The sequence below is a fragment of the Chiloscyllium punctatum genome, chromosome 25 (genome assembly GCF_047496795.1).
Source record: "Chiloscyllium punctatum isolate Juve2018m chromosome 25, sChiPun1.3, whole genome shotgun sequence".
Classification (NCBI taxonomy): domain Eukaryota; kingdom Metazoa; phylum Chordata; class Chondrichthyes; order Orectolobiformes; family Hemiscylliidae; genus Chiloscyllium; species Chiloscyllium punctatum.
This window is the reverse complement of record NC_092763.1, coordinates 73713282-73739688: the sequence shown is the minus strand read 5'-3', so window position 1 is coordinate 73739688 and position 26407 is coordinate 73713282. Positions and strand designations below refer to the sequence as shown.

Here is a 26407-nt window from a genome sequence, read left to right as displayed (position 1 = left end):
GGACCACATGCCACCAGCGCTGCTGACGTTCAACTCAATGATGGGCAGGAGGACTCACCATGTGCGGAGACTGAACAGCAAACGTGTGGGTGGCATTAGAGGGGGTTGCTCACTCACCTAGAATAACTGATCATGGAACCAAACATCAGGAAGAGGTGAGGGAAGGCACTGAGAATTACTATCCCTCATTTACCCTTGCAAGAACCCATCCTGCCCTCACATATCTGAGGCCTAGCTGGGAACAATGATAATCCTGAGTCTTGGGTTGATGTCCTCTTGATAACAGCTCCCATCTCCTCATTGAAGATACTGAGCAAGACTTACTTTGTCAAACTTCTTCCTGATTTTGAAACCCTTTTTCAAATTTGTCCTGAACCTCCTCTGTGCCAAGAACCACCCTAACATCTCCCAGCTCTCCACATACTGAATTGTTTCAACTTTGACAAAGTGACATAAGGTAATTAGATATAGACCATCGCCATGTTAATGTGTTGGAGGCAATTCAGAAAGATTTTCAAGATTAATACCTAAAATCAGCAGATCACCATATGAGGAAAGGTTAGACCTGTGTCCTCTGGGGTTGAGAAGAGCCAGATTGGCTTGGCTGGTGGTTCAGTGGTTAGCACTGCTACCTCACAGTGCCACAGACCTATGTTCAACTCCAGCCTCAGGTGACTAGATGTGTGAAATTTACACATTCTGTGTTTATATGGGCGTTCTGGTTTCCTTCATTTTTAAACTGTACCCTGTAGTTCTGAATTGGCTCACGAGTAATGCCTCCACCTTGTCATACCCTCTCAGAACCTTATATTAGCCTAAATTTCAGTAAGAACAACTCTCATTTGTCTCAACTCCAATCTTGCCTCAGAAATAACCCCTTCATCCCAGGGATGAACCTGGCAAAATTTTACTGAACTGTCTTCAGTGGAAGTGTACCCCTCCTCATGTAAGGAGACAAAAACTATGGCCACTATCCAACTGTGTGTGGACTAAAGTGGTGGGTAGTAGGAATTGTGATGCACAGTAGGAGAAAGTCACAACCCGTTCAGCTGATGAACAATCTTCTACTGTCTTCCACCCTCTTCTGTCGGGCAGAACGTATAAAGGTTTGAGTCCATGTATGAACAGATTCAAGAACAGCTTCTTCAGACTTTTGAACAGGCCTCTCAGATGGTAATTTTGATTTCTGTCTTTCTGTTTCTGCATCTCCTCTGTGGCTGTAACACTGTATTCTGTTATCCTGATGCACTTTGTATGATGCGATCTGCCTACAGAGCATGCAAAACAACACTTCTCAATGTATCTCAGTACATGTGACAACAATAAATCAAACTCAAGCTCAAATCCTGCAGTCCTCACTTTCTTTAAATCCTGGAATATCAAGAGCCCACTGGTGGACACTAATAGGATTGTAACCAATGAAAATCCAATGTGTCCCAGAGAGAGGCAAGTCACTGATAACAGACAGGGATTGTTTGGCCATTCTAGGCTGGGTGAGGAGTGGTGGGAGATGGGTTTGGAGAGCAGGCAGAATCGGGCATATGTCTTAGGGAATGGAGCTGCCTCAATGCTAAAACACATAGATAGTACCCCTTTTTTAAAAAGTGGTTTGCCCATGCCAAGTGTGGGCAGGATACTATTAACAAGCTGAATGGACGTGGAATAATTGACTTAAATATGGCAGGTGGACAGCTGATTTCAGGGTCCAACAATCTGTCCTGGTCACCTATGTCAATGCAACAGTCAAGAAAGCATAACAATGTCTCTACTTCCTTGTGATGCTAAGGAAATTTAGCATGTCCACAAGGACACTGACCAATATCTATAGATGCATCATAGATATCATTCGATCTGGATGCATCACAGCTTGGTTTGGTAACTGCACTTCCTAAGAATGCAAGAAACTACAGAGAGTCATGCACACACCAGTCCATCATGCAAGCCAGCCTTCCATTCATTGACTCTGCCTATACCTACTACTGCCTCGGGAAAGCAATGAACATAATCAAAGACCCCTCACACCCTATAGTACTCTCTTCCACCCTCTTCCATTGGGCAGAAGATATAAAAGTTTGTGTGGATAGATTCAAGAATAGCTGTTATCAGACTTTTCAATGTACCTATCAAATGTTAATGTTGATCTGTCTCTCTCTGCCCCTTCTCTGTGGCTGTAACCTTGTATTCTGCACTCTGTTCTGCTTCTCAGGTACATTTTATATGGTACAATCTGCCTGTATAAGCATGCAAAACAAGACTATCTTGGTACCTGTGACAACAATAAATCAATCAATCAATCCATCTAGGGTATTACAATGGTTATCTCAATGGACAGTGGGAAGATATTGGGCTGGTTACCTGGACTATTATATGTACTATGCCCGCCAAAAAACACACCAGTTGTGAGCATTCCAATACAATTCTGAGTAGGAAAGATCCAGCTGTTCAGAACTTCAGCATTTAACTGAATTGCTCCACCTGTTTACGCTGAGTTCTTACTGGGATTGGCCAAACTGGGGCCAACACTAGAACTATTTTGAAAATTGTCCCTTTAACCCTCCATCCTCAGCTGCTCTGACCTTATTCTGTCACGTGGGGAGCTCACTAAAATTTCCGTGGATTCTGTTTGTTTATTTCACATCCGTTTGACAGAGGAGCAGGGGGTAAGATTGGTCATCGCCATGCTGGAGTGTTCACAGATGGCAGTCAAAGCTGCAGATGATGGTCAGTGTGGAAGCTAACTACAATTACAAATATAATGGTAGGATAGAGGGACATGGGAGGTGTTGAACAGGAAATGTGTGAGCGCTTTGATCCTTTTGGGATGAGTGATTAATTTCCAGTTATCAGTTTGTGTGTCCTCAGATAGGGAAATCAGCCATTCTTACCTGGTCTGGCCCACACATGACTCAGAGAAAAACATATGACTCTTCACTCCTGCTTGATACAGGCCAGTAACAGCAACACAGTTGTAGTCCAACACAATTGGAAGGCAGTTCCTTCCATCACCTTCTTGAGGGCAATTTGAGCTAGGCAATAAATGCTGGCTTTCTTCTGTCTTACAGTGTTTCTCTGAGATTAATAAAATTCTGAAGCTGAGAGGTATCTGAGACTTTCAGCACGGGGGTCACACTGCAACCACAGACTTCACCAATACTGTAGTCCTGAAAAATATGAATTCCACACTTCTTAGGTTAGAAGTTAGAATATAGGAGTAAGAGTAGACCTTTCCACCCTTTGAGCGTGCTCCAACATTCTAGATTATCGTGGTTGATTATAAAACTCAGTACCCTGTTCTCACTTTCTCCTTAGATCCCTTTAGTCCTAAGGTTAATACCTACATCTTTCTAAAAGGCCTACCCAATATCCTTTAAACTGTGACCCCTAGTTCTGGACTCCCCTGCCACTGGGAACACCCTCCTGTGGTTACCCTGTCTAGGCTCGTGAGAATTTTATAAGTTTCTATAAGATGGGGTGGCATGGTGGCTCAGTGGTTAGCACTGCTGCCTCACTGCACCAGGGGCACTGCACCAACTCCAGCCTCAGGCGGCTGTCTGTGTGGTGTTCGCACATTGTCTGCGTGGAATTTCTCCAGGTACTCTGGTTTCGTCCCACAATCCAAAGATGAGCAGGTTAGGTAGATTGACCATGCTAAATTGTCCCTATTATCCAGGGATGTGCAGGCTTGGTGGATTAGCCAAGAGAAATACAAGGTTACAAGGATGGGTGGGTCTGGCTGAGTTCTGAAGAAGGGTCACTGGACCCAAAATGTTAACTCTGATGCTCCCAGACCTACTGAGCCTTTTCCAGCAATTTCTATTTTTGGGTCTGGGTGGGATGCTCTTCAGAGGTTCAGTGTGGACTTGATGGGCCAAATGGCCTGTCCCTATACTGCAGGGATTCTATGAGATTCCCTCTCATTCTTCTAAACACTAGTGAATTTAGTCATAACCAAACCAATCTTTCCTGCTAAATCTTTTCTTTTGTGCTCCCTCAACAGCCATAACATCCTTCCAAAATTGCACACATTATTCCAGGTGTGGCCCTGTCCAGATGCAGAAAGACATCCCTGCACCAATGGTATATTCATAAGTGATACAGAGTTAAAAATCACACAACACCAGGTTATAGTCCAACAGGTTTATTTGGAAGCACTAGCTTTTGGAGCGCTGCTCCTTCATCAGGTGGTTGCAGAGTAAGTCATACTCCACACCCCAGTCCAACACCGGCGTCTCCAATTCGTATGTGATGGGAGATTAGGTATGTCAGCAGTACCTGTACACATCCACTAAAGTGCCTTCAGTCACGCAAATCTCACAAAAGTTGGGCTCGGTTCCCTTTGGGAGTTTTTAACCAGTTTTTCATGTGTCATAATTCAGTGCAGAATTGACCCTTTGTCCTCAGAGGATAATCAATTCACTCAATCAATAGAAAACTGAAGTATGAACTCAACCTCAATATCTTTATCCCGGGCAGCGCTGAACCCGAGCTTGGCATTGCTGCATGGAAACAAGTTGTTCCATTTTAAAACGATGAACATTGTAACCGGGAAGGTAGCAACTGTATCGGTCTGGAACCTCATCATTCATTCAGACAATTAGACAGACGATTAGTAGATTTCCAATAATAATTGCCGACACTGTCTAAGCTCCGTTTGCCCTTTAAGGGATGGTCCCTTTAATATCCCCGCCCTCAGTTTGTTACGTCCCAGTTCTCAGTGATTTTGAAACATGCAATGGAGGACAGCCATTGGCTCAGGCTCGGTACTCTCGGGCAGTTCCGTTGATATTGGTTCCACTGTCAGTTCCGCCATTCTGTCAAAAACAAATCCAGCGACTGAGAGCGTCATTATATGAAGACAGCCACAGGATTCAATGTTGGAATTGTTTAGGAGCTGTCACAGCAGATTGTGAGTTTCAGTGACATTTCTAGTCCTGCTGCGTGCATGAGTTAAGGTAGCATTTTTACTCTTCATCAGATTTGACATCACCAATACAGTACCATTTCCAGTATAGCTGCTGTGGGACAGTAACATTTCCAATATTACTGAGTCCTTAAACGTTTTTAATATGATCAGATCGAGTGGTATCTCCAACATCACTGTGAGATACAGTAACATTTCCAGGATTGTTCAGTGTGAGTTAAAGTAACATTTCCAAAGTTACTCAGTGTCAGTTGAGATTTGCAAAGAAGCAAGGTAATTAGGAGCAGGAGTAGGCTATTTGTCCTTGGAGCTCTCCTCTAACATTCAATAAGATCATAGTTGATCACCCAACTTAGTACTTCTGTTCCCACATTCTCCCCAAATCCTTTGATCCCTTTCGACCTAAGATTGATCTATAACCCCTTCTTGAAAATATTCAATGTTTTGGACTCGCCTGCTTCCTGTGATAGTGAATTCCTCAGCTTCATCACTCTGGAGGTGAAGACTTTTCTCCTCATCTCTGTCCTAAACGTTTTACCCCTTATCCTTAATCTATGACCCCTGGGTCTGGGCTCACTCATCATTGGGAAGATCCTACCTGTATCTAACCTCTCCAGTCCTGTTAGAATTCGCTAGGCTTCGATTAGATCCCCCGTCCCCCCATTCTTTTTAACTCCAGTAAATATAATCCTAACCAATTTAATCTCTCCTCATACGTCAATCCTGCCATCCCAGGAATTAATTTGGTAAACTTTCACTGCAGTCCCTCTATAGCAAGAATATACTTCCTCTGATAAGGAGATCAAAATTGCACACAATATTCCAGGTGTGGTCTTACCAATGCTCTGTATAATTGCATGAGACATCCTTGTTCCTTTACTTGTATTCTGTCAGTGTGAACGCCTTCTTTACTGCCTGCTGCAACCATACACTTACTTTCAGTGACTGGTGCAGGAGGACACCCAGGTCTCGTTGAGAAATGAGTTTAGCCAACTCTGCTTTCAAGCCCTCAAACATGTTTATGTAAATTGTAAAATTGTAAAAAGTAGTTTGGACTGACCCCTCCCTCTGTCACACTGATTGTATTTTACAATCATGATTTAGCCGCTGCCATCTTGGGGCACCTTAATTAATCCTGTCTCATTGCACGATATCAGATCGACTACAACCTTCTCTTTGATGGCTCCAAAACATACCATTCTAAGAAACTGTCTAGAAAACATACTATGAGCTCCTCATCTTGGTTTCCTTTGTCCATCTCACTTTTCTGGTTAATGTGTGTAGATGAAAATTTCTTAGGAATAGCAACTTCTTCCTTTATGCTGCACTCTATCATGTAGTTAGTGAAGGGGTGCCTATAAACTACAAGCACAAGTAAGCTTTTGCCTTTGAAATGTCTCATCTCTATGCAAACTGTTTCAACATCCTAGTTTCCAAATTTAAGCATGACCTTCGGTTGCCCTCTCTGTTGTGTTAATACTAACTATCAAAGTCACCCCTCCTCCTTTTCCTATCCGTTTGAAATGTCCTGTGTCCTTCGAGATTCAAATCCCAAACCTGTGTCATCCTGCAGCCACATCTTTATTTGGTTACTGGATGGGACTTACTTATTTTTCAGTTCATCTTTTTTTTTTGATATGACATGCATTCAGATACTTTTTTTTTGTAAGTTCTCACCTTATCTGTTGGTTGGCACTTAGATGCATATTCTCTATGCTTTTCTATCATAGATGTTTATCATTTGTCATATTAATACCTTTCATTTTGACCTTGTCTCTACTCAGTAACTTACCACCTCTTTCGAATTTGATCCCTTGCCTCACTATTCAGTTTAAAATCCTCTCTACTTCCTTAGTTCTGCAGTCGGTACAAACATGGGCCCCAACACTCTCCAGCTGGAGATTGTACAAATCCCACTTATCAGCAATGTTGGTATCAGGGCCCCATGGACTGGAACCCACTTCTCCCACACTAGTCATTCAGCTACACCTTCATCCCTCTCACCTTGTTCACCCTCTTGCAATTTGCACATGCCTCGGGCAGAGATTATGACCTTTGAGGTTCTGCTTCTTAAATGTGGCACCCAGCTCTTCATATGGACAATGCAGAACCTCTTTTGACCAGCCATGTAGTTGATACTCACATCGACCACAGCAATTGGATTCTTCCTGTCCCATTGTGAGTTCTTCTCCAGCTCAGTACAGTGGTCCCAAACCCTGGCACTCACAGAACTCTCCTTACTACCACTTCATTCCGTCTTGTTTTTCCACCCCACTAAATGGATTTCTGTACTATGGTGTCATAGTCATTTCGCTCATCCACTCTGCAGCCATCACTCTCACCCAGGCAAGCTGCAAGAACCTCAAAGGTGTTAGACATTTGCAAGGACTGAGGCTCCTGTCCTCTGGGTTCCCTTCCCTCCCTCTTTCACAGTTACACTCTCCTGTCCCTGAACATTAACTAAATCAGACCTCAATCTAAAGTTGTGTGATTGCTCCTAGTACAAAGAATTCATGCAAAATTCCCTACTCTAACACATTGCAGTATCAGTAGTTCAGCCTCTGGATCATTAACTCTGAGCTGACACTGCTCACAGTTCAATCAATTATGGTAGACCATCCGCACATCCAGGAGCTCCCACATGCTGCAGCTGTGTCATATCGCACATCCAAAATGTGTTATAATTAATGAGTCATAGAGTCATAGAGATGTACAGCATGGAAACAGACCCTTCGGTCCAACCTGTCCATGCTGACCAGATATCCCAACCCAATCTAGTCCCACCTACCAGCATCCGGCCCATATCCCTCCAAACCCTTCCTATTCATATACGCATCCAAATGCCTCTTAAATGTTGCAATTGTAGCAGCCTCCACCACTTCCTCTGGCAGTTCATTCCATACACATACCACCCTCTGCGTGAAAAAGTTGCCCCTTAAGCCTCTTTTATATCTTTCCCCTCTCACTCTAAACCTATGCCTTCCAGTTCTGGACTCCCCCATCCCAGGGAAAAGACTTTGTCTATTTATCCTATCCACGCCCCTCATAATTTTGTAAACCTCTATAAGGTCACCCCTCAGCCTCCGTGCTCCAGGGAAAACAGCTCCAGCCTGTTCGCCTCTCCCTATAGCTCAAATCCTCCAACCCTGGCAACATCCTTGTAACTCTTTTCTAAACCCTTTCAAGTTTCACAAAATATTTCCCATAGGAAGGAGACCAGTATTGCATGCAGTATTCCAGCAATGGCCTAACCAATGTCCTGTACAGCCGCAACATGACCTCCCAACTCCTGTACTCAATACTCTGACCAATAATAGAAAGCATACCAAACGCCTTCTTCACTATCCTATCTTCCTGCGACTCCACTTTCAAGGAGCTATGAACCTGCACTCCAAGGTCTCTTTGTTCAGTAACACTCTCTAGGACCTTACCATTAAGTGTACAAGTCCTGCTAAGATTTGCTTTCCCAAAATACAGCACCTCGCATTTATCTGAATTAAACTCCATCTGTCACTTCTCGGCCCATTGGCCTATCTGATCAAGATCCTGTTGTAATCTGAGGTAACCTTCTTTGCTGTCCACTATACCTCCAATTTTGGTGCCATCTGCAAGCTTACTAACTGTACCTCTTATGCTCGCATCCAAACCATTTATGTAAATGACAAAAAATAGAGGACCCAGCACCAATCCTTGTGGCACTCCACTGGTCACAGGCCTCCAGTCTGAAAAACAACCCTCCACCACCACCCTCTGTCTTCTACCTTTGAGCCAGTTCTGTATCCAAATGGCTAGTTCTCCCTGTATTCTGTGAGATCTAACCTTGCTAATCAGTCTCCCATGGGGAACCTTGTCGAATGCCTTACTGAAGTCCATATCGATCATATCTACTGCTCTGCCCTCATCAATCCTCATTGTTACTTCTTCAAAAAACTCAATCAAGTTTATGAGACATGATTTCCCACGCACAAAGCCATGTTGACTATCCCTAATCAGTCCTTGCCTTTCCAAATACATGTACATCCTGTCCCTCAGGATTTCCTCCAACAACCTGCCCACCACTGACATCAGGCTCACCGGTCTGTAGTTCCCTGGCTTGTCCTTACTACCCTTCTTAAAGAGTGGCACCACGTTAGCCAACCTCCAGTCTTCTGGCACCTCACCGGTGACTATCAATGATACAAATATCTCAGCAAGAGGCCCAGCTATCACTTCTCTAGCTTCACACAGAGTTAAATGGCTTAATCATTTTATTCAACTTTCTCTTGACTTATATTTTAATATAATTTTTGAACGTTCCCACTTGTTTCCATATTACATTGAATCTTAGGAATGGAATAAACCTTAGGCACTAACCAGATACCCATCTAATAACTAAATTTTCTTCTCGTGGCAGGAGTGGAACCAATTCCTGCAATCTCAAAAAAATTAAAAAGAGTCAATTCAATGGATAATCTCTGCTCTCCCTGCCCCTTCCTTCTTTGGTCACCTAACTCCAGCACACACTATTTTCAGTTGCACTCAAGTGTTAAGTTGTACTAATTTAGCTAGTTTCATATGCTCCTAACAAAAAAGGCCTATCTGATCCACTTATAGAGGAACTGGTTTGAGCTGCTTCTTTAATTAAGCCCAACTATTATTCCAGTGGAGGCCTTGTTGAAAGTTCTGCTTAAGGTTGGGAAAGTCAAATTTTCAATTGAAAGTTTCACTTGAGGGCCAAATACAAACAAAATTAAATTTGTTCAGAAACAAAATATGCTATTCTAATCCTTAGTTCAAGATGCAGTAACGTTTCCGACATGAGCTGCTGTAACTTGTCCGATGTCGATAATGCTTAGTGTGAGTTTCAGGAACAATTCCATTCCATTCCTCAGGTTTGGAGTTGCATTGTTTATTCCCTCCTGTTAAAATGTCACTGTTGGGTATGTAAGTTTGTTGATCTCTGGATGCTCTTGTGCTGTATTTAGGTGATGTTGGCTGAGTTGGGAGACGGTTCTACCCCTAGTGTTCACTTCGAAGGTGGTGCAGAGGAAAGGGACAAATCTGCACTTGTCTCCCTTCTGGAGCAGCTTACAACTTCCACCGCCTTGTATCCCGTATTTCTCGACACCTCCAAACTTCTGGTTGTTGTGAGCATCCAGCGATACCTGCGAGGCCCTGGGAATGAGGAGAGATCCCGATCAGCTTCCAGTTACCTTTTCGACGTGACAGTGACTGATGGGATTACTCACGTGAAGTGCCACTTGGCTCCTGCCCTGAATTCCCTGGTTCACTGGAACTGCCTGAGAGCGGGCCGCGGAATCCACATCACCCGCTGCAGCCTGGTTAATGATGAGAAAAGGCTGAACCGGTGCTTCCTGCAGATTGAGGCGCTGGAGCTGGCAGCTGCACAGTGCGATCCCAGTTTGAGTATCCCCTCCCTGAGCATCGAGCCCCTCCGCAGCCTGACGACGTCCCAGAGGGGAAAGGATCTTCTGAGGACTTTGCAGACAGAAACCCCCTTGAGAGTGGGACGGCTTCATTATTTACCCTTGTGGAATAACAATGACCCATGTGGCAGAGAATGGATTGGTTCCAAGCCTCCACCATTTCTAAATGTCCCACTTGAAGGTGAGCTCACTTTCCATTTTACGTTCCACCATATTGTCGAGCATATTATTAGTTATCTAAATTACGGTCACCTCAGTTAGTGCAGGAATTGAATCCACACTATTGCATCACTCAGCATTGCAAACCAACCGTCCAGCCAACTGAGCTAACTTACCTATTGTTTACATAATCAAGAAGTGAATGGGGATTTCTTATTTTTGGATGCTCTCCATCTGTGTGTGCTGTACACCAGGATTTGACAAAGTTGACTCTGCTGAGGTTTCACATGAACAGGTTGCTGTGTCTGTCACATGCAGTTGGTCAGCATTAGGATGTGGGAAAGCTACATACAAGGTGGTGGTGAGACTGCATCTTCTGTACTACATACAGTATTGGCCACTGTACTTACGAAAGGGTGTTAGTGTGATGGACTCATTGCCTTATGAAGAAATACTAGACAGTCTGGACATGTATCCTTTGGGATTTAGTATGTTCCTTTAAGTCCTATCTAGTGGTACAGGGCAGCAGATTTCCTTTGGAAGATGCAAGTTTGATTCTGCATCTAATTTTGGCTTTAAAGGCTTGAAATCTATGTCATGAGTTGACTTAGTTGAAACATAAATGTTCCTGAGGGAACCTGACAGGGTGGATGTGGAAAGGATGTTTTCTCCGTGGCTGTGCCATGGCATACTGGGATGTGCATCTGTCCCACCTCTCACCCCCATGGGAGAGATAAACATGATGGACCCTACCTCCTGAAAGGTTGGACAATGTGGGCTGGGGTTAATTTCCAACTGGGCTTTAGTTTGTCTGTCACTGGTCTGGTATGTAGTCAAATGGGAGATGATCTCACTGAAACATTTAAGATTCGAAAGGGCTTTCAGAGGGTGGGTGCTGGGGGGATGTTTTCTTTGACTGGGAAATCTAAAACTCACAATTATAGACAACCTCTTATTCTGAGACTATTCAGATACTGGGGTGAAATATCTCTTCACTCAAACCATTGTGGCAATTTGAAATGTGCTGTCCCAAAGGGGCAAAGTGGGATGTTTGGTACTCTTGTTCAGAGATCAATAGACAATTGGTTAGTAAGGAAACCAAATCATCTGTGGATCGTGTAGGAGGGTGATACTGCAGCAGATCAGGCTGGAGGGAGCGTAGGGTCTATTTAATACTTACCTTCTTAAATCTCTTTGGGGCTCCTTGACAGCTCCACATTAAACATTGACTAATGACAGCAAATTCCCGTTATCTGCTCACAAGCATCCGGAATTCTCATGTAACCAGCACCCAAGATTCAAAAGGTGAATCCCAAATGTTTGGGATCTGGATTTTTGTTTTAATTCACTCATGGGACATGGTTATCACTGGCTGGGCAGCATTTATTGGCCATCACTAGTTGCCCTTGGGAAGGTAGGCGTGAGCTGCCTTCCTGAACCTCTACAGTCCATGTGCTGTAGGTCGACCCACAATGCTGTTAGGAATGCAATTCTAATCTTTTGACCCAGTGACACTGAAGGTATATTTCAGTGTAAGGATGGTGTTTGGCTTTGAGGGGAACTTGCAGAAGGCAATGCTCCTATTTATCTACTGTGCTTGTCCTGCTCGGTGAAAGTGGCCGTGGGTTTGGAAGGTGCTGTCTGAAGAATTGGAGACTTTACTGGTATTGGCAATTGTAAGGGGATAATGGATTCTTAAAGCTAGCTCAAGACCTGCCTTAAAGGACTGGAATACTGGTATATATGAATGGTCCTGGCCACTCATTTTTGAAATGCACATTCACCTTGTCGCAGTGATAACACAGGTTCTCGAAGAAGTCACTCATATTTCTCACGCAGCTAACAATTCTCACCCTTCCCTGAATGTGCTGGATACCAGGGTGAATTACGGTAAACAGGTATGTGGGCATTCTATATAGAGTGGGAGCGTAATTATTGTTTGGTGGTGGATGTTTACAGGGGATTCACTGTAAAAAGAGGCGAAGTTGAGTTTGAAGCTTGGAATGTAAATATTTTAAAGCGAATCCATTTAAACAATTGAAATTGTACCCTTTCAGCATTAACATATAAGACCATAAGACATAGGAGTGGAAGTAAGGCCATTCGGCCCATCGAGTCCACTCCGCCATTCAATCATGGCTGATGCGCATTTCAGCTCCACTTGCCAGCGTTCTCCCCGTAGCCCTTAATTCCTCTAGACAACAAGAACCTATCAATCTCGGCTTTGAAGACATTTAGCGTCCCGGCTTCCACTGCACTCCGTGGCAATGAATTCCACAGGCCCACCACTCTCTGGCTGAAGAAATGTCTCCGCATTTCCGTTCTGAAATGACCCCCTCTAATTCTAAGGCTGTGTCCACGGGTCCTAGTCTCCTCGCCTAACAGAAACAATTTTCTAGCATCCACCTTTTCAAAGCCATGTATTATTTTGTACGTCTCTATTAGATCTCCCCTTAATCTTCTAAACTCCAACGAATACAATCCCAGTATCCTCAGCTGTTCCTCATATGCTAGACCTGTCATTCCAGGGATCATCCGTGTGAATCTCCGCTGGACACGTTCCAGTGCCAGTATGTCCTTCCTGAGGTGTGGGGACCAAAACTGGACACAGTACTCCAAATGGGGCCTAACCAGAGCTTTATAAAGTCTTAGTAGTACATCTCTGCTTTTATATTCCAACCCTCTTGAGATAAAAGACAACATTGCATTCGCTTTCTTAATCACAGACTCAACCTGCATGTTTACCTTTAGAGAATCCTCGACTAGCACTCCCAGATCCCTTTGTGCTTTGGCTTTATTAATTTTCTCACCATTTAGAAAGTAGTCCATGCTTTTATTCTTTTTGCCAAAGTGCAAGACCTCGCACTTGCTCACGTTAAATTCCATCAGCCATTTCCTGGACCACTCTTCCAACCTGTCTAGATCCTTCTGTAGCCTCCCCACTTCCTCAGTACTACCTGCCTGTCCACCTAACTTCGTATCATCGGCAAACTTCGCTAGAATGCCCCCGGTTCCCTCATCCAAATCATTAATATATAATGCGAACAGCTGTGGCCCCAGCACCGAACCCTGTGGGACACCGCTCGTCACCAGCTGCCATTCTGAAAAAGAACCTTTTATCCCAACTCTCTGCCTTCTGTTAGATAGCCAATCCTCAATCCATCCCCGCAGCTCACCTCGAACACCATGGGCCCTCACCTTGCTCAGCAGCCTCCCGTGTGGCACCTTATCAAAGGCCTTTTGAAAGTCCAGATAGACCACATCCACTGGGTTTCCCTGGTCTAACCTACTTGTTACCTCTTCAAAAAATTCCAACAGGTTTGTCAGGCATGACCTCCCTTTACTAAATCCATGTTGACTTGTTCTAATCAGACTCTGCTCTTCCAAGAATTTAGAAACCTTATCCTTAATGATGGATTCTAGAATTTTACCAACAACCGAGGTTAAGCTGATTGGCCTATAATTTTCCATCTTTTGCCTTGATCCTTTCTTGAACAAGGGGGTTACTACAGCCATCTTCCAATCATCCGGGACCTTTCCTGACTCTAGTGACTCTTGAAAGATCTCAACCAATGCCTCTGCTATTTCCTCAGCAACCTCTCTCAGAACTCTAGGGTGTATCCCATCGGGGCCAGGAGATTTATCAATTTTAAGACTTTTTAACTTTTCTAGCACTATCTCTTTCGTAATGGCAACCATACTCAACTCAGCCCCGTGACACCCTTTAATTTTTGGGATATTACTCATGTCTTCCACTGTGAAAACTGACGCAAAGTACTTGTTAAGTTCTTCTGCTATTTCCTTATCTCCCATCACTAGGCTCCCTGCATCAGTTTGAAGTGGCCCAATGTCTACTTTTGCCTGTCGTTTGTTTCTTATGTACTGAAAGAAACTTTTACTATTATTTCTAATATTACTGGCTAGCCTACCTTCATATTTGATCCTCTCATTTCTTATTACACTCTTTGTTATCCTCTGTTGGCTTTTGTATCCTTCCCAATCTTCTGATTTCCCACTGTTCTTAGCCACTTTATAGGATCTCTCTTTTTCTTTAATACATTTCCTGACTTCCTTTGTCAGCCAAGGTTGTCTAATCCCTCCCCGGTTAATCTTTCTTTTCTTGGGAATGAACCTCTGTACAGTGTCCTCAATTATACCTACAAACTCCTGCCATTTTTGCTCTACTGTCTTCCCGGTTAGCCTCTGCTTCCAGTCTATTTTAGTCAGTTCCTCTCTCATGCCCTCATAATTACCTTTATTCAACTGTAACACCATTACATCAGATTTTGCCTTCTCCCTTTCAAACTCCAGACTGAACTCTCCCATATTATGGTCGCTACTTCCTAAGGGTTCCCTTACTTTAAGATCTTTTATAGAGTCTGGTTCATTGCAAAGCACTAGGTCCAGAATAGCCTGCTCTCTTGTGGACTCCATGACAAGCTGTTCCAAAAAGCCATCCTGTAAGCATTCCATGAATTCCCTTTCTTTAGATCCACTAGCAACATTATTTACCCAGTCCACCTGCATATTGAAGTCACCCATGATCAATGTAACCTTGCCTTTCTGACATGCCTTCTCTATTTCCCGGTACATGTTGCGTCCCTGGTCCTGACCACTGTTAGGAGGTCTGTACACAACTCCAATTATGGTTTTTTTGCCTTTGTGGTTCCTCAATTCCACCCACACAGACTCCACATCATCCGACGCTATGTCATTCAATACCATAGATTTAATTTTGTTCTTAACTAACAAGGCAACCCCACCCCCTCTGCCCACCTCTCTGTCTTTTCGATAAGTTGAAAAACCATGGAGGTTTAACTGCCAGTCCTGACCCCCCTGTAACCAAGTCTCTGTGATGCCTACTACATCATAATCATTCACTATTATCTGTGCCATTAGTTCATCGGCTTTGTTATGAATGCTACGAGCATTCAGGTAAAGTGCCTTAATGCTAACTTCCTTATTAGAGATGTTGTAAGTCATATGTCCTAAGTTATCCTTGCTTTTTTCTGCATTCTCAGTCTGCCTCAATTTTAAATCCGCCTGGAAACATGCTATCCTGCTGCTTATCTTTCCATTTACCTCCATACTCCCTGTCGCTTTCACTTTCCCTTCCCCCCAACTCAGAAGTTTAAAGTCCTACTGACCACCCTATTTATCCTCTTCGCTAGAACATTGGTACCTGTTCAATCTAATAAAATGTTAGTATGTTCCTTTAAGTCCTATCTAGTGGTACAGGGCAGCAGATTTCCTTTGGAAGATGCAAGTTGATTCTGCATCTAATTTTGGCTTTAAAGGCTTGAAAATCAACATTTTAGACAAAAGCCCTTCCTCAGGAATGAGGATGATTCCTGATGAAGGGCTTTGGCCTGAAACATTGAGTTTCCTGCTCCTGGGATGCTGCCTGACCCCTGCTGTGCTTTTCCAGCACCACTCTAATCTTGACAGTAATCTGCAAGTTTCAAGGGAGCTCCAGAGGTTAAGTCAGACTAATGATGTCCATCAAAAGGAGTTACTTTTGAATTGTTTCATCTGCAGAATGCAGGTGTATCTGACAAAATCACACTAACCTACATGATGGTGCTGCATTTTTTCAATGTGGTATTATAATGTCAGATTATTGTTTTACTTGTCTGCTCTAATCAGTTGTCAACATTAATGGGGCTAAGGGATGGCAATGGGCACCTACATACTAACAGAAGTCAATGTACTCGAAGCTCAATTCTCTTAATAATTGCTTAATAAGACACTAACCCTTATCATTCAATCGCTTACTGTTTTATATCACTGTTCAGAGTTGCATATTTAACATGTGTATTTCCATGAATAAAAACTGACAAAGAGTGTAATGTCTGGGCTCTCTGTCCTTACAGGCCGACTTGTGGAGTAGAGTAGTCTGCCTTTCTCAGGTCCAGAGTGAATGATCTTGCACTTTTTAAAATTTCACTCATGGGACCTAGGCAACGCTGGCTGGGCAGCATTAATGCCCACTTGACCTTGAGAAGGTGGGGGTGAACTGCCTTCTTGAACTGCTGCAGTCCCTGTGCTGTGGGTTGACCCCAATGCCCTTAGGGAGGGAATTCTAGGATTTTGACCCAGTGACAGTGAAGGAGCAGCAATATATTTCCAATTCAGGATAGTGACTGGCTTGGAGAGGTACTTGCAGTTGGTGGTGTTCCCATGTATTTGCTGCCCTTGTCCTTCTGGATGAAAGTGATTGTGTGTTTGGAAGGTTCTGTCTGAGGATCTTCAGTGAACTTCAGCAGATGCATCTTGTGGATAGTACACCCTGTTGCTACTGAGCGTTCGAGACAGAGGGAGCTCAGAATATTCAAGAAAGTTTGTAGCTCAGGTTGTGGATGAGGATGTTGACTTGCTCACTGAGTTGGTAAATTTGTTTGCGGACGTTTCATCACCATTCTAGGTCACATCATCAGTGTGCCTTCAGTGAAGCATTGGTGTTCTGTCCCACTTGCTATTTTTTTTGTCTGCTCCTGCTGAGATTGGTTGTGTCATTTCCGTTTTTGTCACTGGCTCTGTTTCTTAATTGTTGTTATATGGTGTCCAACTTGACATGTTTGTTAATGGAGTTCAGGGTTGAATGCCAGGCTTCCAGGAGTTCCTGTGCACATCTCTGTTTGGCTTGTCCTAGGATGGATACGTTGTCCCAGTCGAATTTGTGTCCTTCATTGTCCATGTGTATGTTCAAGTGGTAGCTGGTCATATCTCTTGGTGGCTAGTTGGTGTTTGTGTGCTCTGGTGGCTAATTTCCTTCCTGTTTGCCCTATCTAGTGCTTTTGACTGTCTTTACATAGAATTTTGTGTATAACATTGGTTCTGTTGGTTGTGAGTCGAGAGTGTGGTGCTGGAAACATACAGCAGGTCAGGCAGCATCTGAGGAACAGGAAAATCGATGTTTCAGGCATAAGCACTTCATCAGGAATGAGGCTTGTGGGCCAAGGGGGCTGAGAAATAAATGGGAGGGAGGTGGTACTGCAGGGAAGGTACCTGGGTATGTGATAGGTAGATGAAGGTGGAGGGAAAGGTGATGAGTGAGAGAGGAGGTTGGAGTGGTTAGGTGGGAAGGAAGATGGACAGGTCAAGAGGGTGGTGCCGAGTTGGAGGCTTGGGACTGGGATAAGGTGGGGGGGAGGGGAAATGAGGAAACTGGTAAAATCCACATTAATCCTGTGTGGTTGCAGGGTCCAAAGACAGAAGATGAGGTGTTCTTCATCCAGGTATCAGGTGGTTAGGGTTTGGCGATGGAGGAGATGCAGGACTTACATGTCCTTGGTGGAGTGGGAGGGGGTGTTGAAGTGTTCAGTCGTGGGGCGGTGGGGTTGGTTGATGCGGGTGTCCCAGAGATGTTCTCTGAAATGATCTGCAAGTTGACATCCTGATTTCCTGATGCAGAGGAGACCACACCAGGTGCAACGGACACAGTAGATGATGTGTATGGAGGTACAAGTAAATTTCTGATGGATGTGGAAGGATCCTTTGGGGCCTTGGATGGAGGTGAGGAGAGGTATGGCTGCAGGTTTTGCACTTCTTGTATTGGCAGAAAAAGTGCTGGGAGTGAGGTATGGCCTGGTAGGGGGAGCATGGATCTGCTGAAGGAATCACAGAGGGAATGGTGTCTCCGGAATGCTGACAGGGGTGCGGAGGGAAATGTATCCCTAGTTGTGGGGTCTGTTTGTAGGTGGCAGAATTAGTGATGCAATGTATTTGGAGATTGGTGGGGTGGAAGGTGAGGACTGGGGGTGGGGGAGGTTCAGTCTTTGTTGCGATTGGAGTGGTGGAGGTGTGGAAGTGGAGGAGATACACTGGAGGGTATCGTTGACCACATGGGAGAGGAAATTGCGATCCTCGAAAAAGCAGGCCATCTGAGATGTTCTATGGTGGAATTGGTCGTCCTGGGAGCAGATGCAGCAGAGGTAGAGGAATTGGGAATAAGGGACAGTGTTTTTACAGGAGGCAGGGTAGGAGGAGTTGTAGTCTAGGTAACTGTGGGAGTCAGTTGGTTTAAAGTAGATATCCATGGTTAGTTCCAAGAAGGGGAGGGAGGTGTCCGGGATGGTCCAGGAGCACGAGGTAGTGCCCACGAAGAGGTTGAACAGTTCATCAAAATCACCAATTCCTTCCACCTTGACCTCAAATTCACCTGGACCATTTCAGACACCTCCCTCCCCTTCCTGGACCTCTCCAGCTCCATCTCCGGTGACCGACTAACAATGGATATCTACTTTAAACCCACTGACTCCCACACCTACCTGGACTACGCTTCCTCCCACCCTGCCTCCTGCAAAAACGCCGTCCCTTATTCCCAATTCCTCCATCTCCGCCACATCTGCTCCTAGGACATCCAATTCCACAATAGAATATCCCAAACGGCCTCCTCCTTCAAAGATCACAATTTCCCCTCCCACGTGGTCGACGATATCTTCCAATGCATCTTCTCCACTTCCTGCACCTCTGCCCTTGAACCCCACCCCTCCAATCGCAACAAGGACAGAACCCCCAACCCCCAGTCCTCACCTTCCACCCCACCAACATCTAGATACATCACATCATCCTCCAACACTTCCACCACCTACAAACAGACTCCACCATGTGGGATATATTCCCTACCCCACCCCATTTGCATTTGGGAGAGACCATTCCCTCTGTGACTCCTTTGTCAGATCCATGCATCCCCCCCCCCAACCAGCCCATACCCCACTCCAAACACCTTTCCCTGCCAATACAAGAAGTATAAAACTTGCACCCGCACCTCCCCCCTCACCTCCATCCAAGGCCCCAAAGAATCCTTCCACATCTGACAGAAATTTACTTGTATTTCCACACACATCATCTACTGTATCTGTTGCACCTAATGTGATCTCCGATACATCAACTTGTGGATAATTTCAGAGAACATCTCCGGGGTATCCACACGTACCAACCCCACCCCAGTACCGAACACTTTAACTCCCCCTCCCATTCCCCAAAGACATGCAGATCCTGGGCCTCCTCCATCACCAAAGCCTAAACACCCGTCGCCAGGATGGAGAACATCTCATCTTCCATCTTGGGACCCTGGAACCACTGGATTAAGATAGATTTCACCAGTTTCCTCATTTCCCCTCTCCCCACCTTATCCCAGTCCCAAGCCTCCAACCTGGCACCATCCTCTTGACCTGTCCGTCTCCCTTCCCACCTATCTGCCCCAACCCTCTCCCATTTATCCCCCTGGCCCACAAGCCTCATACCTGATGAAGGGCTTATGCCCAAAATGTCGATTCTGCTGCTTCTCGGATGCTTCCTGACCTGCTGTGCTTTTTCAGCACAACACTCTCAAGTCTGATTTCCAACATCTGCAGTTCTCACTTTCTGTCTATAGTTTGTCAGTAAGGGATCCTTTACACATATTAATAGCTGTCATAATTTGGGAGTTGGTTTGTGGGCTCCCATGATACCCAAGAGTCGAAGTACTTTGGTTGTCATTTCTGATATGTCCTTAATGTATGGCAGCGTGACCAGTGTATCCGGACATGTTGTGTCTTCCTGTTGTGGTCTGTCGTGGAGATATCAGCGGACTATGCTTTCTGGGTTCCTGTTGTTTCTGAAGACGTTGTGTAGGTGTTTTTATTCAGCTTTGCACAGCTCTAGGCTGCTGCAGTGTATTGTGGCTCTCTTGAACAATGTTCTGATGCAGTTCTGTTCGTGGGTGTTGGGATGGTTGCTACTGTAGTTGAGTACTTGGTCTATGTAGCTGGCCTTCCTGTATACACTGGTCTGCAGCTCCCACTTGGCCATGTGTTCGACCATTCTGTCCAGGAAGGGGAGTCGGTTGTTCTCTTCTTTCTTGGTGAGTTGTATGCTGGTAAGGCTGTTGTTTACCAGTTGATGGGTTTCTTCTAGCTGTGTGCATTTGGTAATGATCAAGCTGTCATCTACATAGTCAATCCACCGTTTTGGCTGGATAGTAGGCAGTGCTGTGCTTTCCAGTCTTTGCATGACAGCTTTTGCTCTTAGTCCTGATATCAGTGATCCCATGGGTGCTCCATTGATTTGTTGGTATACCTGGCCATTGAAGCTGAAGTGAGTCGTGAGGCACACATCCAGGAGGTTGAAGGTGCTGTCTTTGCTAATGGTGTTGGTGTTGTTGTTGCCTGCATTCCTGTCAACATATCCATCCTAGGGCAAGCCAAATCGACACATGCACAGGAATTGCTGGAAGCCTGGCACTCGACCTGGAAGTCCATTGACAAACAGGTCGAGTTGGACCCCATATACCAACCACAAAGAAACAGAACCAGCGACAAAACAGGAAATAACATCACCAACCCCAGCAGATGCAGACACATAAATAGCAAGTGGGGACAGAACACCAATGCTTCACTGGAGGTGCACTGATGATGTAACCTAGAATGGTGGCAAAACATCTACGATCAAACTCAGCTCAGTGAGCGGCACGGTGGCACAGTGGTTAGCACTGCTGCCTCACAGCGCCAGAGACCCGGGTTCAGTTCCCGCCTCGGGCGACTGACTGTGTGGAGTTTGCACATTCTCCCCGTGTCTGCGTGGGTTTCCTCCGGGTGCTCCGGTTTCCTCCCACAGTCCAAAGATGTGCAGGTCAGGTGAATTGGCCATGCTGAATTGCCCGTAGTGTTAGGTAAGGGGTAGATGTAGGGGTATGGGTGGGTTGCGCTTCGGCGGGGCGGTGTGGACTTGTTGGGCCGAAGGGCCTGTTTCCACACTGTAAGTAATCTAATCTAATCTAATCCTCATGGCAGGAGTGGATGTTTGTAGATGTGGTACCAGTCAACTGGGGTGCATTGACTTGGATGATGTCAAGCTTCTTGAATGTTGTTGGAGCTGCACTCATCTGGGCAAATGGGGAGTATTTCACCACCTTTCTGACTTATAGAGGCCGAGAGATGTTCAGCACGGAAACAGGCACTTCTGTCCACTTATCCATGCTGATCAGATATCCTAAACCAATCTAATCCCATTTGCCAGCACTTGGTCCATATCCATCTAAACCCTTTCTATTCAAGTAACCATCCTGATGCCTTTTAAATGTTGCAATTGTACCAGCCTCCATCACTTCCGCTGGCAGCTCATTCCATACATGCACCACCCTTTGCATGTCCCTTAGGTCTCTTTTAAATCTTGCCCCTCTCACCCTAAACCTATATCCCTCTATTTCTGTACTCCCCCAACCCAGTCAGAAGACCATGTCTATTTACCCTATCCATACCCATCATGATTTTATAAACCTTGAACTCCATCTGCCATAGCTCTGCTCATTTACTTTATATTTTATCCCTGTGTAGCTACACATTCACATCTATGCTACATTCAATGACTCCAAAGGTTGTGTAACTGATGAAGTTGGATATCCTTCATCCTTAATCCAAGTCATTAATGTTAGTAATCAAAAGCTGAGGCCTCGTTACAGACCCCTGGGTGACATCACTTGACGCATAGTGCCAATTAAAGAACGATTAGAGCAAATTACTGACACTTGTCACAAAGTTACCTCCAGTTTTTTTTGTGTGCTGATTCTTTGTTCACAATCTTTTCTCAGGTCCCTTCTGTAAATCAATACAGACACAATGCAAAGACATTTCCCTGTCCACCATGTTAGAGATTTCCTTGGCAGTTCATCTGGATTAGACTGAGACTTATCTGACCGTCACAAATCCATACTTATCCACTGACCGATACATATCCAAACTCATTTTAAAATTGGTGACTGTGAATACTGATTAAAAAGCAGGAACTGCTAGAAATACACAGCCAGTTAAACAGCATCTGTGGAAAGAGAGAGAGAGAAGCAGAATTAATGTTTCACCTTTCATTTTGAAAGAAAACCTAATATTCCATTCCCATTGTTTTCTGACAGGCTTCGGACTCATTTCCCTCCAAGACCTGTCAATGACCTGGAGAACGAATGTTGGATTTCCACGTCTTCTGGTGCGAATAATGCACAAGTCCAGGCTACGCTATTATGGACGACCCCAAACAAAGGTGGACTTTCCATATCAGGTCAGTGATCCCATCTGTATTCACTCCCCGATGTTCTGAAGGCTTTGAAATGTTCCTCTGTTTAAATCCTGATCCTGAACTTTCATGTTTTGCAAAACAATTCCAACATTTAGTGCCCAACCTAATTGCCCAGAGGGCAGTTGAGAGACAACCACATTGCTGTGGGTCTGGAGTCACATGTAGGCCAGACCAGGGAAGCACAGCAACTTCTTTCACAAAAGGATCTTAGTGAAATGGATGGGCTTTTCTGACAATCAACTATGGATTCATCAACTGATGCCTAATTCCACATATTTATTGAATTCAAATTCCACCATCTGCCATAGACAGGATTTGAACCCAGGTCCCAAGAACATTGCCAGGTCTCTGGATTAACAAGCTAACCAATAATACCAGTAGGCCATCACCTCCCCTGATAAACTATCATTCCCTGACTGCTTTATGTGGCTCAGTATTGAATTTTGCTGCATAACATGAGCAAAGTTAAGGTTCTCACCCACAAGCTGTGTGCTGGAAAAGCCTCTTCACCCACGCAGCCCCCACCACTATCTTTACGTGTTCAATATTTTCTAATCAGCCTGTTCAGGCACATCTCTGAAGCAGGAGGGATTGAACCTGGATCTCGTGGTCGCGAGGTAGGGATATTACCACAGTGTCACTGGAATCCCCCTGTTGGGCTTTCCAACCTCTGATAAACCATTGACACTAGTTTGCAATCAAGCTCCCAATTGTATTACAGCAACTTGATTTAAACATATTCACAAATGGCCTGCCTGTGTGAAGAGGGACTCTCAGGCATCAGAATGTCTGTCATCGTATAAATGATGAACAAACAATTGCCATGTTGCCATTTATCCCCTGACCCTCTCCATCCTGTTGTACAGAGATCTGTACATTAATGCATCGATCAGTAAACGCTAAGCAGTATATCTGTTCAGTTATGCAGTATCAACAAGTTGTTCTTAATTTATCTTCACTGATATCTATACAGATAGTTGAACTTCTTACCTCAAAAAAACCCTTTGTATTTACTTTTTGACTTTGTTAAAAGCCACTGGGGTTTTTTGATGTGTTCTTTAGAGGTGTAATTTCTTGTTTTAGGTTTACCTGTGGTCCCGGAGGTAAAGGGTTGTAATGGTGTGGTACAGCATTTGGGGTAAAGCAAACCCATTGTAGAGATGGTGATGTACATCCCGCCCATCGGACTGTGACTGTGTCTAAGATTTCCTTTTGGCTTTTGCTGTAGGCCTACTTTGAAGTAGCTGATCAGTCGGGTATGATGCCACTGGTTTTGTGGAACTCTTTGTGTCCTGAATGGTACCAGTCCCTGCACGTTGGCACAGTTCTCCTGCTGCACCGGTACTCAGTTAAACACAGTTACCAGATGAGAACCTGGGCCACTCCACGTGACCCACAGATAAAGAGTCTTAGAACCATAGGTGAGAGTACCACATTCACTGTTATCTAACGTAAGTGCACTGTGCATTAAGTATTATTCTACGACATAGATATCCCACATTGTTTATTCTGTAAGCACAAAAACCAGCTTACTGGTCAGTTAGCTGGCACCCATTAGTATCAGAGCATAAAAGCTTCAGTACTTTTGTCTTTGATTATCCCTCCATTTCCCTCTCCCTCCCCATGCACCCACTCCCCCACCATTGTCTCCCTTTCTCTCTCACCGTCTCTCTCTCTCCCCCTCCCTCCCCTTCTCTCTCCCCCACTTTCACCCCCCCATCTCTTTTCCCTCTCTCATCCCCCCCCTCACTCTTCCCCCCCCTCTCTCTTCCCCCCGTCTCTCTTCCCCCCCTCTCTCTCCCCCCCCCTCTCTCTTCCCCCCCCCTCTCTCTTCCCCCCCCTCTCTCTCCCCCCCTCTCTCTTCCCCCCCCCTCTCTCCCCCCCCTCTCTCTCCCCCCCCTCTCTCTTCCCCCCCCTCTCTCTTCCCCCCCTCTCTCTCCCCCCCTCTCTCTTCCCCCCCTCTCTCTTCCCCCCCCTCTCTCTTCCCCCCCTCTCTCTTCCCCCCCCTCTCTCTTCCCCCCCTCTCTTCCCCCCCCTCTCTCTTCCCCCCCCTCTCTCTTCCCCCCCCTCTCTCTTCCCCCCCCTCTCTCTTCCCCCCCCTCTCTCTTCCCCCCCCCTCTCTCTTCCCCCCCCTCTCTCTTCCCCCCCTCTCTCTTCCCCCCCTCTCTCTTCCCCCCCTCTCTCTTCCCCCCCTCTCTCTTCCCCCCCCTCTCTCTTCCCCCCCCTCTCTCTTCCCCCCCCTCTCTCTTCCCCCCTCTCTCTTCCCCCCCCTCTCTCTTCCCCCCCCTCTCTTCCCCCCCTCTCTCTTTCCCCCCCTCTCTCTTCCCCCCTCTCTCTTCCCCCCTCTCTCTTCCCCCCTCTCTCTTCCCCCCTCTCTCTTCCCCCCTCTCTCTTCCCCCCTCTCTCTTCCCCCCTCTCTCTTCCCCCCTCTCTCTTCCCCGCCTCTCACTTCCCCCCCCTCTCTTTCCCCCCCCTCTCTTTCCCCCCCCTCTCTTTCCCCCCCCTCTCTTTCCCCCCCTCTCTCTTCCCCCCTCTCTCTTTCCCCCCCTCTCTCTTCCCCCCTCTCTCTTCCCCCCTCTCTCTTCCCCCTCTCTCTTCCCCCCTCTCTCTTCCCCCCTCTCTCTTCCCCCCTCTCTCTTCCCCCCCTCTCTCTTCCCCCCCTCTCTCTTCCCCCCTCTCTCTTCCCCCCTCTCTCTTCCCCCCTCTCTCTTCCCCCCTCTCTCTTCCCCCCCTCTCTCTTCCCCCCTCTCTCTTCCCCCCTCTCTCTTCCCCCCTCTCTCTTCCCCCCTCTCTCTTCCCCCCTCTCTCTTCCCCCCTCTCTCTTCCCCCCTCTCTCTTCCCCCCTCTCTCTTCCCCCCTCTCTCTTTCCCCCCCTCTCTCTTTCCCCCCCTCTCTCTTTCCCCCCCCACTCTTTTCCCCCCCACTCTTTTCCCCCCCCACTCTTTTCCCCCCCACTCTTTTCCCCCCCACTCTTTTCCCCCCCACTCTTTTCCCCCCCACTCTTTTCCCCCCCACTCTTTTCCCCCCCACTCTCTTTTCCCCCCCCACTCTTTTCCCCCCCACTCTTTTCCCCCCCACTCTTTTCCCCCCCACTCTTCTCCCCCCCCTCTCTTCGCCCCCCCTCTCTTCGCCCCCCCTCTCTTCGCCCCCCCTCTCTTCGCCCCCCCTCTCTTCGCCCCCCCTCTCTTCGCCCCCCCTCTCTTCGCCCCCCCTCTCTTCGCCCCCCCTCTCTTCGCCCCCCCCTCTCTTCGCCCCCCCTCTCTTCGCCCCCCCTCTCTTCGCCCCCCCTCTCTTCGCCCCCCCTCTCTTCGCCCCCCCTCTCTTCGCCCCCCCTCTCTTCGCCCCCCCTCTCTTCGCCCCCCCTCTCTTCGCCCCCCCTCTCTTCGCCCCCCCCTCTCTTCGCCCCCCCTCTCTTCGCCCCCCTCTCTTCGCCCCCCCTCTCTTCGCCCCCCCTCTCTTCGCCCCCCCTCTCTTCGCCCCCCCCTCTCTTCGCCCCCCCTCTCTTCGCCCCCCCCCCTCTTCGCCCCCCCCCTCTTCGCCCCCCCCTCTTCGCCCCCCCCCTCTTCGCCCCCCCCTCTTCGCCCCCCCCTCTTCGCCCCCCCCTCTTCGCCCCCCCCTCTTCGCCCCCCCCCTCTTCGCCCCCCCCTCTTTCGCCCCCCCCCTCTTTGCCCCCCCCTCTTTGCCCCCCCCCTCTTTGCCCCCCCTCTTTGCCCCCCTCTTTGCCCCCCCTCTTTGCCCCCCCTCTTTGCCCCCCCCTCTTTGCCCCCCCCTCTCTTTGCCCCCCCCTCTCTTTACCCCCCCCCTCTCTTTACCCCCCCCCTCTCTTTACCCCCCCTCTCTTTACCCCCCC

General features: G+C 46.6%; 1 protein-coding gene across 1 annotated transcript in view; it reads left to right on the top strand.

Annotated features, from left to right (window-relative positions):
* The first annotated feature begins 4734 nt into the window (after positions 1-4734).
* radx (RPA1 related single stranded DNA binding protein) overlaps positions 4735-26407 on the top strand; it is an 88227-nt gene continuing 66554 nt past the window's right edge. The window contains exons 1-4 of the mRNA XM_072595573.1: positions 4735-4906; positions 9886-10528; positions 22397-22539; positions 23786-23978. Of these exons, the coding sequence (XP_072451674.1) occupies positions 9889-10528; positions 22397-22539; positions 23786-23978 (976 nt within the window). The 5' untranslated portion in view covers positions 4735-4906; positions 9886-9888. The remainder of the gene's footprint in view (positions 4907-9885; positions 10529-22396; positions 22540-23785; positions 23979-26407) is intronic.